The sequence below is a fragment of the Lolium rigidum genome, chromosome 2 (genome assembly GCF_022539505.1).
Source record: "Lolium rigidum isolate FL_2022 chromosome 2, APGP_CSIRO_Lrig_0.1, whole genome shotgun sequence".
Taxonomy (NCBI): Eukaryota; Viridiplantae; Streptophyta; class Magnoliopsida; order Poales; family Poaceae; genus Lolium; species Lolium rigidum.
The window spans coordinates 167,496,383-167,512,604 of NC_061509.1; the positions used below are offsets into that span (position 1 = coordinate 167,496,383).

At 51.8% G+C, this 16,222-nt stretch overlaps 1 protein-coding gene across 1 annotated transcript; it reads left to right on the top strand.

Moving 5' to 3' along the window:
* Window positions 1–7,796: 7,796 nt before the first annotated feature.
* LOC124687657 (phosphoenolpyruvate carboxylase kinase 1-like) lies at window positions 7,797–8,928 on the top strand. The gene is made up of 2 exons (XM_047221420.1): window positions 7,797–8,628; window positions 8,743–8,928. Exons 1-2 carry the CDS (start codon window positions 7,812–7,814, stop codon window positions 8,796–8,798), a joined length of 873 nt encoding a protein of 290 aa, XP_047077376.1. The 5' UTR covers window positions 7,797–7,811; the 3' UTR covers window positions 8,799–8,928.
* The last annotated feature ends 7,294 nt before the right edge of the window (window positions 8,929–16,222 follow it).

Here is a 16,222-nt window from a genome sequence, read left to right on the forward strand (position 1 = left end):
AAATTTCTCAAAAAGAAATAGCAGCATCTAGGTGAGACCTGCTTCACCACGTCCCCCACTAAGCACACGAAGTAGCAGTCTGACAGCTTGACCTGCACTTCATATGTAACCCACCATGGCTAGAGTTTTCACACTCAAATGTACTTAACCAAGCAAAGCCGTAAATGAGTAAGCATTCTAAATTCAATCGCACAGCTTATGACTTACTTTATACTAATTTTTTTTACATCTTTATACTCACTACTTTCATGTACAATTTTCTTATATATTAGAAACCAATTAAACACTTGATCTAATATTTTACAATATAATGTTAGGAATACGACATTTGGTTTCCTATTTGAGATAATGTGTCTTAATTCTTCTGGTTGAACTAGATTATATGTTTGTCCTTTGATAAAAGGTACACAATTATATGTCCTATGGATTAACTTTTGCAATTTATATGAAAATTAATTGTACGTATGTGTTTGTGTCTATTTTATCCTTAAATATCATGGTAGGGAGCTCTTAGGTTGATAGATACTTCAAGAGTGTACACAATTTTGACTGTTAGTAGATAGAAGAGAATATCGTCAATATAATAAATGGAAGAACCTAGATTATGTAAAACATCTATATAGGGATTTTTCCAAATTAGTAAGAAACATTAGTTGTAAAGAAACGGGTGTGACTAGTTATTATTTGGCTAAGATCTAACTTAGTTCTTAGTTAGATGACTGTCGTTGAATGTCGAGTTACAACCTATGTTGCAACTCACCATTATATATTACTGAATCACAAAGCAAATCTAATGGTTTGGAGGCATGGTTTCTAGTTGCAACCTCATTTCCAACTACAAAATTTGAGTTGCGCCCTAACTTACAACTAAATTGCATGTATCACAACTATGTAAATCTGTAATCAATTATGTGAGAACTAGCAAAACCGCAAAGATATACCATGTTGTGGTTAATTCGCATATCAGTAATATAGATTGAGCATTTTAATACCCGCCAGCGCACGAAAGACATTTTTCATGCGCGACCGGAGCATTGGTGACGCCCAAATTTTTTTTGACAGTTTGCTGCGGCCTAGGGCAGCTCCTTCGCGGGTACCTCGCATGCGGTAAACAATTTGGGACCATAAACAAAAGAATCAAGCACGTACGGGCGAGCCTGATTTTTCAAGATTCCGGTGGTTGCTTCTTTGATGAAGATGGAGATCCCAATATCGCGATCGCTGTTCGGGTGGTTTGGCTGAGACGCATCCTGGGACGTTGCAAGGCATATTCTGATGGATCAAAGCATCTCCGTGCTCGGGGAGTGACTTGTAGCCATTGACAGTTTCAGTTGAAGAAGCATCGTCGACCGATTAGCTGTCGTGGAAGAATGATAAGGAAGCTAAAAGGAAGCCAAGCTGCCGATGTCGTTAACTGGCCCTGCAAAGGAGTTTCTGATGAGCGACATCTTCTAGTCACGTCTTCCATGTTGCCGTCTCAAGCAAAGAATGTTCGCCGGATTTTTTTTCCGGATACACAATAAAGACAATTGCTGGGTGTCAAAAGCAAACACACGGCAAAGAAAAGCGCAACTCTGTTTTCTTTCCGTCTAATGACATGTTTTGTTCACCGCGTATCTCTTTCTTGATACACCTTCGCCAAGTGCATGCTGATTGGGCACACGGCAAAGACTACCTGGAGGCCACGTTATGTCCTCTCTTCGTCGTGTGCCAGCGTGTGGGACACTTGGCAAAGACTGATTTTAGAATTTTAAAAAAGGCATCGTCGGGCAGGTCTGAAACCCCTGGCCACACGCGTCGACGGCGTTGCTGGTTCTGGCGATGCACCAACGGGCTTATGCGGTCGCTGCCCATGCGCCCGAAGTAGGGGCCGACATGCTCGTCTGGTCGCTGGCCATGGGCACGAAGCAGAGGCTGGCGGGCGTGCTCCGCGTAGCGTGCATGTGCGCCATGGATGACCGGAAGAGGGGCGACGATGGTTGCGCTGAGGAGGGGCGGCGTCCGTTGCGCTGAGGAGGGCTGTCGTCGGAGAACCAGGGTGGCTGCGGAGCTGCGTTGTCTTGAGCATGATATTGTGCCACGCCGGACCAAAATCCAATTTAGCGTGCGCAGCTGTGCGCAAATTTCCATCCGACTGATTCAATAGCCGTCTAGGACATCGTTTAAGAGGCGCGATTGGGCTTTGCGCTATTGTGACGCTGCTTGAGATTTTCTAATTATTTGCACGTAATTGTGCGATGCATGTTTCAACGTGGAACCACATCCCCGACCTCTAATTTCGAGAAGGGAAGTTAGAAAAGGTACATCATCCTAACTTTTCTTCTTTCGGTGGATATGACTAAGCTAAAAACAGCTTAAAATAATTTAAGAAATAGTACAAATCTACAGTCTGCATTTACATTAGTTACATACAAAAAAATGGTGTAATAAAAAATTTATATTATTTATACAGTAATTACCCAGAGTTATTAACTAGTAAATAACCTGTTCATGACTTTCTTCTTCATTTTACTCTACGCTAATACTGTAGCACCGTTACTTCTACGTTAAAGGATCTGGTTCCAACAACGTATCACTTTGACTGGTAGTTGTGCCGATCTCACACGTGACGCAGCGGCATTGTCCTATCCTACTAACGTTGTGACGACCGGCGTGACGTTCTTTACTTGCCGGTGCGGGTAGCAACTGCCGGTCGCTGTCCCGTATCATCTCAGCACCTGGCGATAGCTGAAAACCGTTTTCTGAAATTTGCATCCGATGTTCAAACTTTACGGATTGACCTTTACGGCACGCATAGCTAGAAAGAGAATCAAGCACATACGTACGGGCGAGCCTCTGAGATTCCGGTAGTTGGTTCTTTCATGAACATTGAGATCCAAATAGCGCGATCCCTGTTCGAGCGGTTTTGAATGAGACGCGTGCTAGCTTGGGTGGGACGTTGCAACGCATATTCTGCCGGATCAAAGTATCTCCTTGCTCGACGGCAGACTTCTTAAGGTAGCCTTTGACAGTTTAGGATGTGTTCGGTTCCAGAATGAGGAGAAATGGATGGAATGGTTTCGTTCCGATGTCATTGGACGGTTCCGACTCCGTGTTCGGTTCAGAAAAAATCGAGGAACGAAGTAGTTTCGTTTTCTGTTCGGTTCAGGAATCTCATAGTGGAACGGAACGGCTTAAAACATGATATTTATCCGAATCAAAATTAACATAAGCCTAAACATGATTTTTTTTTTGCAAATTAAAGTCAAGCCATGACAAAATCGAGGAGCACGGCCGCGCATGCCTCGCCGCCGCGCGCTGGCCGTCGCCGCGTGCCTGGCCCCCCGCGTGCTGGGTGCCGCCGCATGCCTGGCCCCCCGCAGGCTAGCCGCCGCCGCGTGCCTGGACCCCGCAGGCAGGCCGCTGCCGCGTGTTGGGCGCCGCCGCGTGCCTGGCCCCCCGCGTGCTGGCCGCCGGACGTGCTTCTGCCGCCGAGTGCTGGCCGCCGAGCGTGCTTCCGCCGCCGCGTGCTTGCCGTCGCGGGCTGGCCGCTGCCGCGTGGTGAGAGAGATGCGCACGAGAGAAATAGATGGTTAGCGTGAGCTTTTCACTTTTTTTCGCTCGTACGCAGCCGTTCCTCCAGATTCGGCCAAATCGGTGGAACGACTCGGTTCCGCATCTTACAGGTATATTCCCTTCTGAGGAATCACTTGGTTCCGTTCCTTCTCTCCAACCGAACACAAGAACGAGGGCTAGGTGCGTAACCGTCCCGTTTCATTCCACCAAATTTCAGAACCGAACACACCCTAAGTCGAAGAACCATCAACCGATTAACTTGACGTGGGAGAATGAATGAATGATAAGGAGGCTTAAGGGCAGGAGTTTCTGATAAGTTATGGCTTCCATGTTGTCGTCCCAAGCGAGTCAACAAACAAATCATACTACAGTATGTTGGCATTCTACTGCATGTGCGATGATTTCGTGGGAGAGCCAGGATTGTGTATTTTCATGCTAGGATAGGAATTCCTACGGTCGAGTCGCCTGGCATGCCTGGTTTTCTCTCGTTCAGAATTCAGAGCTCTCATGCTACGTGTTGGTTCGTCTCCCTCACACACGCATACACCTGTTCCGGCCACCCTCCTCAAGGAAAGCAGTACATTCCCGCGGTTGGCCTTCCGCGTCGCCACCGGGAAAGCGACCGCCCGCTCTAGCTCGTAGGCAACCGCGAGAATGCGTGGCCGCTCCGCCGCACGTCTCAACGTCCGGCCCTGGCGCGCGGCGCGTCGACAGCCGGGCGTCGTCGTGGAAACCTCTTATGCCGTGTCCGTGTCCGTGTGCGTGGCGTGTCCCCGCGTTCTCCATCTCCGTTCCAACGTACGTCGGCTTGCACAGCCGGGGCGTCTTCCTGATCGCGACGGCGTGTTGGCTGCCCTGCGGTCGGCAAGCCGATCCAGTGACTTAGGCATCTCCAACCGAGCGACCTAAACGGACGCGCTGGGCCGCCGTTTTGTGCCGTTTGGGTGGCGGAGCGGACGCGCGGATGCGTCCGTTTGGATCCGTTTGGGTGGCCGAGCGGACGCGCGGACGGAGTCCCGCGTCCGTTTGAGTCGTGCGGTGCGCCCAACGCGCGGACGCAGCGCATAATCGATGAAATAGGAAAAGAAAAGTAAAAATGCGAATTTAAACGAAATTTGATTAAACATATGCCCTATTTTTGGCAAATTTGTACATAGCCCTATTTTAGGCAAATAACTAACAAAAGAAGCCCTCTATATGGGCTTTAAAATTTAAACTAAAAACCATCTATTAGGGTTTGGTCGACGGCGCGGTGGCCGCCGGTGCGCCGCCTAGCCCCTGTGGGTGTCGTCGGCGTCGGCGTCGACGACGTCCCTGGGCGGCGAGGCACTGTTGTGGCTCGACCGCGCCGGGGACTACGGCCACGGAGACCACATGGCCTCCTCCCAGGCCGAGTGGGGATCCGGAGCCACCCGAGGAAGCGGCGGCGCACGGAGCAGCGCCTCCTCCCTGAGGCGCTGCTCCCTCTCCTACCAGGCGCGGCGCCTGGCCTCCTACCGCCGCTGCTCCTCCGCGCGACGCCTGGCCTCCTGCCGCCGCTGCTCCTCGCGCCGCTCCTCGTCGGCGCGGCGCCTGGCCTCCTCCCGCCGCGCCGCTTCCTCCTCCTCCCGTCGCGCCTGTCGGGCCTGGGGCGCACGGCTCCCGGGCCTCGGCTTCCTCGACCTCCCGCCGGGCCGCTTCCTCCATCTCGGAGGTGCGAATGGACGCATGGAGGTGCGGCCATTTCGCGTCCTCCTCCGCCGCCGAGATGAGCAGCACGGCGCGGAGGTCGGGGTCCTCCTCCGGACACTCGGGCTTGGGCTCGAGCAGCGGCGGCGGTTGCGGCAATGCCGCGCCGCCGCGGGCGGCCTCTCCGATGTGGAGGCCGCCTCGGTTTCGTCCCGATGGCCGCAGCGCCGGCGGACGACGGCGGCTGCTGCTCGCCTCGTCGTCGTTCGCTCCGGGAGCGAACCGTCGCTTCGGGGCCATGGCGGCGGTTTCGCTCGGGGAGTGGAGTGGGGACTGGAGTGGAGGGACATATCCCCTCCAGTCCCCATTTAATAGGCTCCCGGGTCACCGACCGGTGGGCCCAAGGGAGACGAGGCGACAAGCGCCCGGACGCGAGCGGACGCCGCGTGCCATCCGCGGCCACGCAAACCTAGCCCAGATTTGGGCCGGATTTGCGTCGTTCCGGACGCCGCGGCCGTCCGCTTTTGCGATGTGTTCCCGCGTTGGGCCGCTTTTTTATCCGGCTCGACCCATCCGGACGCGCGGGCACGGGATGGGTCGCCCCGTTGGAGATGCCCTTATCCCTTCTTCTCCCCCTCTCGCGCTTATCTTGAAACAGCATGATATTGGTGCGGTATGTACGCTTGACTACAGTATGAGGTACCTTTGCCTGGCGGAGTAGTTAGCTTTTCCGGGAGTGGAGTGGAGTGGAGGCTTTGTCTACACGTCCGTCCTCTCCTCTCGCTCATCTTTTTAACACCATCGTCTTTCCTCTAATTGAGCTAGGTAGAGCTAGATAGCGAAAGCATATGTCTCCTTACTCACGATGACCCCTCATCAGACACAAGGCCAACAAACAACATCTAAAAGGCGCGTTGCGTCCATCCGGTCCTTGCATTGCACGCTCGTTAGCTAGCACCGACGTCCCTGTCATAATCTGGTGTGTGCCTCGCCCTACGGCGTACGTTCACCACTCACACCATGTTACTCCAACGGGCACGAGCACACGACACGCGCGGGAACGGACAGTACGTCAGTACGGTATGCGCAGCAAATACTCCAATTAATGTTTTCCTTCTTCGCGCGCTCTCCACAATTCCAGCCGCACAACAATACGGAAAACACACGATAATTTCATCTCCGGCCCGGGGGCTATCTGAGAGAGATAGCACAACAGCCGCTTGGTCGACAACAATGCATGCATCCAATCCAAGGGCTTCTTTGTGACAAGCCAACAAAAAGGAAATTAGGTTTTCCATGGAGCTAGCGCCGATCGATAAGATTCAAGTTCGGTGGCGCAGTGTATATCCTGATGCATATCTCGTCACCTGACCTACCTTTTTAAACCTAATCTCAATGCCTTTTGATGTGTACCTGATGTGACTGACCCGTCCATCATATTGCACATTTTCCAATAGTCATTATAACTTTGCAAGAAAAAATGTTGGGTAATAAGCTTATCACCGAACTTTTGATGTCAAACCGATGTGACCGATTCATCGGCCGCATTTTCATGGTTAACTTACCACGGGAAAGGCAAGCGCGCTGCCATAAGATCCATTGTCAATGGGCCCTCCGCGCAACGATCTGAATAGGGACCTTGCGTTCGACCCAAACCTGTATGCTTTGGACACGTTCGGGTCATCGGAGCTCAATTGTGGTGTCGCGCCGCGTGCCTAGGAGACCCGAGTTCTTGGATGGTAACAACGGCGGTGGAGATGACAACCACGGTCCGCTAGAGAAGACGGCCACGAAGCAGGTGGCCAAGCTTCCCATCTAGCCGCCTGGGCTGAGCTACGAGGAGATCCTCGAGTTGGCAATCGCACAAAACAAGCTGGAGACCTAGCTGGCAGGGTCTCGTTGTTCATCTGCGGGAATCCGTGTTGGCACATGGGAGACCCGCCATGTCTGTGCTAGCCCTATGGCGAAAGCGGCGATGACATCGCCTACAGCGTTGGCCGCAGGCCGAAACACCTCTAGCATTAGTCTAGCTATATGGGTGTGGGGGCCACCGGTCTTCATCAACCTTGGCGTCGAGAATTAGGCGACAATGGCGCAAACCCTAGTTAACTAGGATTTATTCTATTTATATTTATGTTTTGATTGCTTTATTCGTGTTATGTAAAATATGATTTATATATCAAATTTTACCAAAAGATGGGTGTTACCGTGGTTACCCTCTAACCCAAACCTATAAGGGGAAGAAACAGCTAAATTTCTGTCCGCTGCCCGTTCTAAACAGTTCAAAACAAATGCTCGCGGTTTATGTGCGAAATGAATCGGAGTGGCATCTAGCCGTAGCTTATGCAAAATACTATGCGCGAAGAAAATATTCATAGTAGGACAAAGGAATCCCGGTTTCTGGTCACACGACAGTCATGACTCATGACCACGAAGGGGCAAAATGGGAACAAGAGAGAGTGCGGTGTCACGTACGGGCAGGATCCGAATATTCCGCTAGTCGGTAGGTTTTGCTGCGTCGATAAATAGACCGCCCCCTCCCATCGGTTCCGGCTTACCAGAAACTTCACAGGGAAAATCGCTGAACTATGAGTGCAGAGCTAAACAGGGACTACGAGATTGGGCAGGAGATCGGCCGCGGTCGGTTCGGCGTCGTCCGCCGCTGCGTCTCGCGCTCCACCGGCGAGCCCTTCGCCGTCAAGTCCGTGGACCGCTCCAGCCTGGCCGACGACCTCGACAGGGAGCTGGCGGAGCTGGAGCCGAAGCTAGCCCAGCTCGCCGGCGCGGGGAACCCGGGCGCCGTGCAGACGCACGCGGCGTACGAGGACGACACGTGGACGCACACGGTGATGGACCTCTGCTCCGGCCCTGACCTGCTCGACTGGGTCCGGCGCCGCCGCGGCGCGCCCGTGCCGGAGCCCGTCGCGGCCGACATCGTCGCGCAGGTGGCCCAGGCGCTCGCCCTCTGCCACCGGCGCGGGGTGGCCCACCGCGACATCAAGCCCGACAACATCGTCCTCGACGATGTCGAGGAGGACGGTGAGGATGTTTCGCCGCGCGCGCGCCTCGCGGACTTCGGGTCGGCGGCGTGGATCGGCGGCGGCCGCCGTGCGGAGGGGCTGGTGGGCACGCCCCACTACGTGGCGCCCGAGGTGGTGTCGGGCGAGGACTACGGCGAGAAGGCGGACGTGTGGAGCGCGGGCGTCGTGATGTACGTGCTGCTCTCCGGCGGCGCGCTCCCGTTCGGCGGCGAGACGGCCAAGGACGTGCTGTCGGCGGTGATGCGCGGCAGCGTCAGGTTCCCGCCGAGGTTGTTCTCCGGCGTGTCCCCGGCCGCCAAGGACCTGATGAGGCGCATGATGTGCCGCGACGAGTGGCGGCGCTTCTCCGCCGAGCAAGTTCTACGTAAGCACGCACGCTAATCCCTGTCTCTTGGAACCGGCGGCGCATCAAGTCTGCTCTGGAAGTTTTTATCTGGTTTTGGGTTTGATCCAGGAGTTAACATTTCGTTTAATGCAGGCCACCCGTGGATCGTGAGCGGCGGAGGATCCCGAGCCATGGAGCAGCCGACCTGAACGGCGGCGACCGAGTCGACCTGAGACTCAGAGCAGAGGCGAACTAGACGTCCAAGATCTTGGGCATTGTAGAGAAAGCAGAGACACTCCGGCCAGCCGACGCTGTGAATACGTACGGTTTATGTACAATACAACGGCGCGCATATCGCCAGGGTTATAGTATCGCGCTATGGCAGTAGATCTAGCTAGTAGTAATCTTAGAAGAAGAGCATCTGGAGCTCCTTTCTGGTTTAATGTTTAGTTAACCCCTGGGTTAGGCTCTGCTCCAGCTTTATCTAGAGAACGCCTTTTTTCCTTTTCTTGCGAGTGTTGCATGAGGTTGTATGTATATATTCGAACCTATGTCTTTCTTGTACAAATGAAGTTGGAATAAGTAAGATGAGGTAGCCTAGCTTAATTATGCTTCCCTTCAAATTAATTCAAGCTTGTCATGTGCCTTTCGACCGACCAGCCCATACTCTAATGATGATCGCTTTAAGTAAAAAACACTTGCAGTCAGCAAACAAAATCTTCAATCAGGTAAACAAAAGAAGAGTTACTCCTCAAATATGAGCACGACATCACACCACATCGTACAGAACAACTAGCATGTGCTCGATCTCTAGTGTCGATTTCCAAACGAGCGACGGCTCGCAAAACAGAGTACTCTACAAGTGTACAAGTACGACTCTTCTCGCTTGAATGAAACGAAAACGGTCCTAATATATCTCGATCGACCGCTAGCTAGCGACCTCTCCAGCTCTCGCGTCGCCGGTTCAGGCATATTCACCGGTGTATTCCGTTCGTCCTTCCACGGACAGCTGTGGCCGCCCGCGCTCTCTTCGCGGCAACTGCACATGCCTTCGTTTCACTTTCATTCAACGGCGAGCGTGGACGGGCGTATGGCTGCAACGTGGGCGACTCTGCCTCGCACGCTCTTGACTTGTACAATAGTACTGCTATAATAAGAGCAATTCCAATAGTGCGTACGGGTCTTGGCTTATAAGACGCACTATAGTCGGTTTATAGCTAACTTGTATAATAATTGACTTTAAGGATTGATAACTTTATGTGCAAAAGGCCCACCACACATACTCACAAAGTGCTTAGGAATACGTGCAGAGCAGCTCTTGCATGAGAGCCCATCTCTCTTCTCTTTCCACTTCTCTCTCATCCACCTAAGCAAAACAACACTATTTTAATTCTTATAGCCCGCTGAGTCAGCCTTATTGTACTTGCTCTAAGCAGTTGCACGGAACGCGATAGCCTCTCCCCCTTACGCACCCTCCGTGATTGCGTCCCAGCCAGGGGTAGCAGCTGAATGTGTTGCGATCTCTTGGAATTTTATCGTTAGAGCATCCCAGCCATTGGGACTCACCAGGCCTAAATCCGGTGCTATTTAGCGCTGGATGGATGCATTTTTTTTTGGCCTGGGAGGCCCATTTTCCCAGCGGCGAGCCCATGGTCGCCTTCTGACGCGCTCCCACGGCGTGCATAGCGACGGTGCAGTCGCCGGGAAAGACAACCGTCGGAGTGCCCTCGACGCATTGAACCGCCGTAATGGTCCGCGAAGTGAACGTCGGGAACCGTCGAAGTGTCCTCGACGCGAGAACCGCCGTAATGGAGCACGAACCCCGCGGAAGAGCAACTACCGCTCTCTTCATCGAGAGACGTACATATACGGTTTCCGACGGTCGACCCCATTCATCTATTCTCTCCTCACCATCCTCTGTCAACCATGAGCGATCTCTCTTGGCTAGCGTAGCTTATGCTTTGCTTCATCACTTCTAATTAATCCAAGCTTGTCATGTGACTTTCGGCCGCTCCGCGCCATACGGGGCGATACTCTAATGATCGCTGGTAAACACTGCACTCGCCAAGTCGCAAAGTTGAACAAAATCTTTAGTCAGGTAAACAAAATAAGAGTTACTCAAGTATGAGCACGACAGCACATCACATCGTACGGAACAACTAGCATGTGCTCGATCTCTAGTGTCGATTTCCAAACGAGCGACGGCTCGCAAAACAGAGTACTCTACAAGTGTACAAGTACGACTCTTCTCGCTTGAATGAAACGAAAACGGTCCTAATATATCTCGATCGACCGCTAGCTAGCGACCTCTCCAGCTCTCGCGTCGCCGGTTCAGGCATATTCACCGGTGTATTCCGTTCGTCCTTCCACGGACAGCTGTGGCCGCCCGCGCTCTCTTCGCGGCAACTGCACATGCCTTCGTTTCACTTTCATTCAACGGCGAGCGTGGACGGGCGTATGGCTGCAACGTGGGCGACTCTGCCTCGCACGCTCTTGACTTGTACAATAGTACTGCTATAATAAGAGCAATTCCAATAGTGCAGCCGGGTGCTGGCTATAAGGCCAGCTATAGTCAGTTTATAGCTAACTTGTATAATAATTGACTTTAAGGATTGATAACTTTATGTGCAAAAGGCCCACCACACATACTCACAAAGTGCTTAGGAATACGTGCAAGAGCTGGCTCTTGCATGAGAGCCCATCTCTCTTCTCTTTCCACTTCTCTCTCATCCACCTAAGCAAAACAACACTATTTTAATTCTTATAGCCCGCTGAGTCAGCCTTATTGTACTTGCTCTAAGCAGTTGCACGGAACGCGATAGCCTCTCCCCTTACGCACCCTCCGTGATTGCGTCCCAGCCAGGGGTAGCAGCTGAATGTGTTGCGATCTCTTGGAATTTTATCGTTAGAGCATCCCAGCCATTGGGACTCACCAGGCCTAAATCCGGTGCTATTTAGCGCTGGATGGATGCATTTTTTTTTGGCCTGGGAGGCCCATTTTCCCAGCGGCGAGCCCATGGTCGCCTTCTGACGCGCTCCCACGGCGTGCATAGCGACGGTGCAGTCGCCGGGAAAGACAACCGTCGGAGTGCCCTCGACGCATTGAACCGCCGTAATGGTCCGCGAAGTGAACGTCGGGAACCGTCGAAGTGTCCTCGACGCGAGAACCGCCGTAATGGAGCACGAACCCCGCGGAAGAGCAACTACCGCTCTCTTCATCGAGAGACGTACATATACGGTTTCCGACGGTCGACCCCATTCATCTATTCTCTCCTCACCATCCTCTGTCAACCATGAGCGATCTCTCTTGGCTAGCGTAGCTTATGCTTTGCTTCATCACTTCTAATTAATCCAAGCTTGTCATGTGACTTTCGGCCGCTCCGCGCCATACGGGGCGATACTCTAATGATCGCTGGTAAACACCGCACTCGCCAAGTCGCAAAGTTGAACAAAATCTTTAGTCGGGTAAACAAAATAAGAGTTACTCAAGTATGAGCACGACAGCACATCACATCGTACGGAACAACTAGCATGTGCTCGATCTCTAGTGTCGATTTCCAAACGAGCGACGGCTCGCAAAACAGAGTACTCTACAAGTGTACAAGTACGACTCTTCTCGCTTGAATGAAACGAAAACGGTCCTAATATATCTCGATCGACCGCTAGCTAGCGACCTCTCCAGCTCTCGCGTCGCCGGTTCAGGCATATTCACCGGTGTATTCCGTTCGTCCTTCCACGGACAGCTGTGGCCGCCCGCGCTCTCTTCGCGGCAACTGCACATGCCTTCGTTTCACTTTCATTCAACGGCGAGCGTGGACGGGCGTATGGCTGCAACGTGGGCGACTCCGCCTCACACGCTCTTGACTTGTACTCGTACTCCACTGCTATAAGCGGTTGGACGGAACGCGATAGCCGCTCCCCCTTATTCCACCTTCCCTACCCTCTGTGATTGCGTCCCAGCCAGGGGTAGCAGCTGAATGTGTTGCTCTCTCTTGGAGTTTTATCGTTGGATCATTGCTGGACGGAAGTCGGAACAAATCCTTCGCGGCAACACATTCGGCTTGTTGTCAGCTCGCATATGTGAATGATGTGTCCTACTCCTATCTGTGCTACACTATGACCAGCTGCATTTGTTACTCGTACAATGGCAAATTGTGCTTGAAGCACACCAAATGCCCGCTCGACATCCTTCCTGCAAGCCTCCTGTCGTGTAGCAAAGTGAGAATTCTTCAGACCTGATGGATTCGAGATTGTTTTGACAAAAGTGGTCCATTTTGGATATATACCATCGGCTAGATAATAGCCTTTGGTATATTGGTGGCCATTGATCTCATAGTTGCATGGTGGAGCATGCTCTTCCACTAGTCTCGCCGAACACCGGAGACCGCTGCAACACGTTGATGTCATTGTGTGATCCCGCCATGCCAAAGAAAGAATGCCAAATCCACAGGTCATAATCTGCCACAGCTTCAAGCACCACACCGCAATATCCATGACGCCCTTTGTATATACCTTGCCAAGCAAACGGGCAGTTCTTTCATGCCCGATGCATGCAATCGATGCTTCCAAGCATTCCAGAAATCCTCTCGGCAGCATTTTGTGCCATGATCCTTGCGCTCTCTTCCTCGCTTGGCCCTCTCAAGTAGTATTTGCCAAACTTTCCTACCACAGCTCGGCAAAACTTGTACATGCACTCAATGGCAGTAGACTCACTCATGCGAAGGTAGTCGTCCCGTGTATCGGCAGGTGCTCCGTATGCAAGCATCCTCATGGCGGCGGTGCACTTCCGAATGGATGAGAACCCGAGAACGCCTACGGCGTCGAGCTTGAGCTTGAAGTAGGGGTCGAACTCTCGAACGCCGTGGAGGATATTCATGAACAGGCCCTTGCTCATCCTGTACCGGCGCCGAAAATTGTCGGCATGTGTTGCCCCGTCGGCGAAGTAGTCGTTGTGCAGCATGGCATGCCCCTCCATCCTCTCGCCGGGGCTTCGACTTCCTTCTTCCCGGCCTTGATCCTCCGCGGCGCGGCCTCTTCCTCTTCTCCGCCTCAGCGTCAAGCATGTCCTGGAGGGACGCGATGATCAGCAAATGCTCCCGCAGGTCGTCGTCGAAGGCTTGCTCGTCCTCCAGCAGCAAGGCAACCATCTCCTCGTCGCTGTCCATGGCTAAAGCAAAATCAATGGTTAAAATTGCGCCGAGGCGGACGACGCAACAAACAGCGACCAATCGCGCCTACCTGGCAAGTCATCGAGCACCTTCTGTGCGCGAAGGTGGGGCGGATTTGACGGCGCGTTCGGGAGGCGCCGGGCGACGCGGCGGCGGCGGCACGACCGGCGGGAGCCCCAGCCGCGACAACGGTGCCGACTCGCAGCACGGATCGGACGCCCAAACGGCCGGGAAATCCAGCGGCGGCGGTGGGGTGGGAGGCGCGGGAAGGAAGGAGCGACGAGAAAAGAGGCGCGAACCAACGGTTTATGCAAATAGTCGCCGACATGTGGGAGCCCGCCTCGCTGCGTTGTGTCCGGCGTCCCCGGAGCGTCCCTGTGGGACGGGGACGGGCTCGGGGCGCCGGACACCGTATCGGGGCGCGCCGGACAAAAAAGGGCTTTGGGGGACGCGGCTGGAACGCTTTTTTTATCCGGCGCGCCCCAAATCGCTTTGGGGGACGGTTTGGGGGACGCGACTGGAGATGCTCTAAGTCAACGAACGAAACAAATAATTGGAGGATTCCATATTTCTGCTTATCACTCACGTCGTCGTGCCTTCATGTCTGCTAGCCCATGTTTCAACGTATCACTTCGACCGGTAGCTCAGGTGAGCTCACGCGTGACGCTGCGGTAGTCTCCTTTCCTGCCTTGCTGGCCGTGTGCCACGACCGGCGTACGTGACGCGTTCTCGGGTCTCGTCTAGCCGCCGTGAACAGGTGTATACCAGCTGCACACGAAGAAGTCTGAATTCTGAAACAACTTTACGGATTGACCGTCACGGCACGCCATGTCGCCATAGAGATCCACGATCCAAATAGAGCAGCCTCGATCTCAGTATGACCGGCCAGAGGACTGGCAGTAACTTCACTAGTAACTAAGTGTTCAACTCAACAAATTTGTTTATGTGGCAGTGAGTTAATGAGGAGAAAGGAGAATGGAGTAACATAGCTAGTTACTGTAAGGCTGCTCATAGTGGAGAGTAACTTAGACTAGTAACATATGTCATGTTAGTAGTTTAAGTTACTACCTTTATAGTGGGTAGTAACTTAGATGTGGTGTCATGCAATGTGTCATTAGTTATGTTGTAGACTCATATTGCCTTGAGATATGTGATGTTATGGTAACATAGCTAGTTACCATCTCATTCTTTTTCTTCATTTATTAGCATGCCATGTCACCAAAATGCCTTGAGATGTGTGATGTTACTACCTATGTTACTCCCACTATAAGGTTGGCCATAGTGGGTAGTATCATATAGTAGTATCATGTATATGATACTTTTGTATGATACTAGATCCATAATGCATAGTATCATAGACTAGTATCATAGTTTTGCTATATTAATTGATTTGTAGAATCTCAATACAAATTTGTGTACTAGATTTATTTGATACTAACTTTGCTCGTGATGTGCGCTATGATACAGTATCTACCTATGATACTCTAATCTCCTCTCTCATCCATAATTACCTGCCACATCAGCATTTTTGGTGGGGCTAGGATGCATGATACTAGCTATGATACTAGCACTATGGCTAGCCTAACATATACTACCTCACACTTCTCAAAATAGAATGAGTATATAAGCTAATTAATGAAAACATATACTACCTCCGTCCCAAGGAATAAGGCGCACGCGTATTTCAAGACGAACTTTGACCATAAAAATTAAGCAACAAAATCTTAGTTATATTATATGTAATTAGTATCGTTGGATTCGGAGGTAGTATGATACTACTTTGATGTTACTAACCACTATGAAGCTAGTAACATAGAGTAGTAACATATGCATATTAGTATTCTATGTTACTTCCCACTATAACTAGTTAAGCAACATCTTCCAGTCATGTGTCGCCCATATTGTGACAAGCCAAGCCAGTCAACAGATCTTATGGTAATAATGCTGCTGCATGTGCAATCACGAGTGGAACGTTAATGTCCCATGTTAGAGACGGACTTCGTTCGGTTGAATTCATCACTCAATTCCAATTTCTCATCGATTCTTTCATAATCGTCAATCTATTCCAATTTCTTTCTTCCTTCTCTTTTAGAATGCACAATAGTCGGATGTACGTGTCCGTTTTTCTCCAGCACATGCATACACCTGTTCTGACCACTCTCATGGAGATTGGTTCCCGTGGCTGGCCTTCCGCCACTCCATTGAGAAGACGAGGGCTCGCTCGGAACGATCCTATTCTCGCAGGCGGTCCATATATTTACTCTGGGCATAACACTCGAATCCCGAATCTCGAACCCGAAATTCTCGATCCCGAACCCGTATATCCCGAACGCGAAAAAACCGATCATCCAATCGGGAAGGTGTTTTGAATTCCCGAATTTGTTTCAGGAATTTTGGGCCTATAGCGTTGGCACCCGAATATCCCTAATATCCCCAGAAGCCCATTAATAATTGTAGTTTAGAAA

What these genes read in the sequence shown, in the direction of transcription:
- LOC124687657 (XM_047221420.1), top strand. Translation starts at nt 7,812, where the DNA reads ATGAGTGCAGAGCTAAACAGGGACTACGAGATTGGGCAGGAGATCGGC. An exon ending in CTCCGCCGAGCAAGTTCTAC is followed by an intron (nt 8,629 to 8,742) that starts GTAAGCACGCAC and finishes CGTTTAATGCAG; the next exon opens with GCCACCCGTGGATCGTGAGC.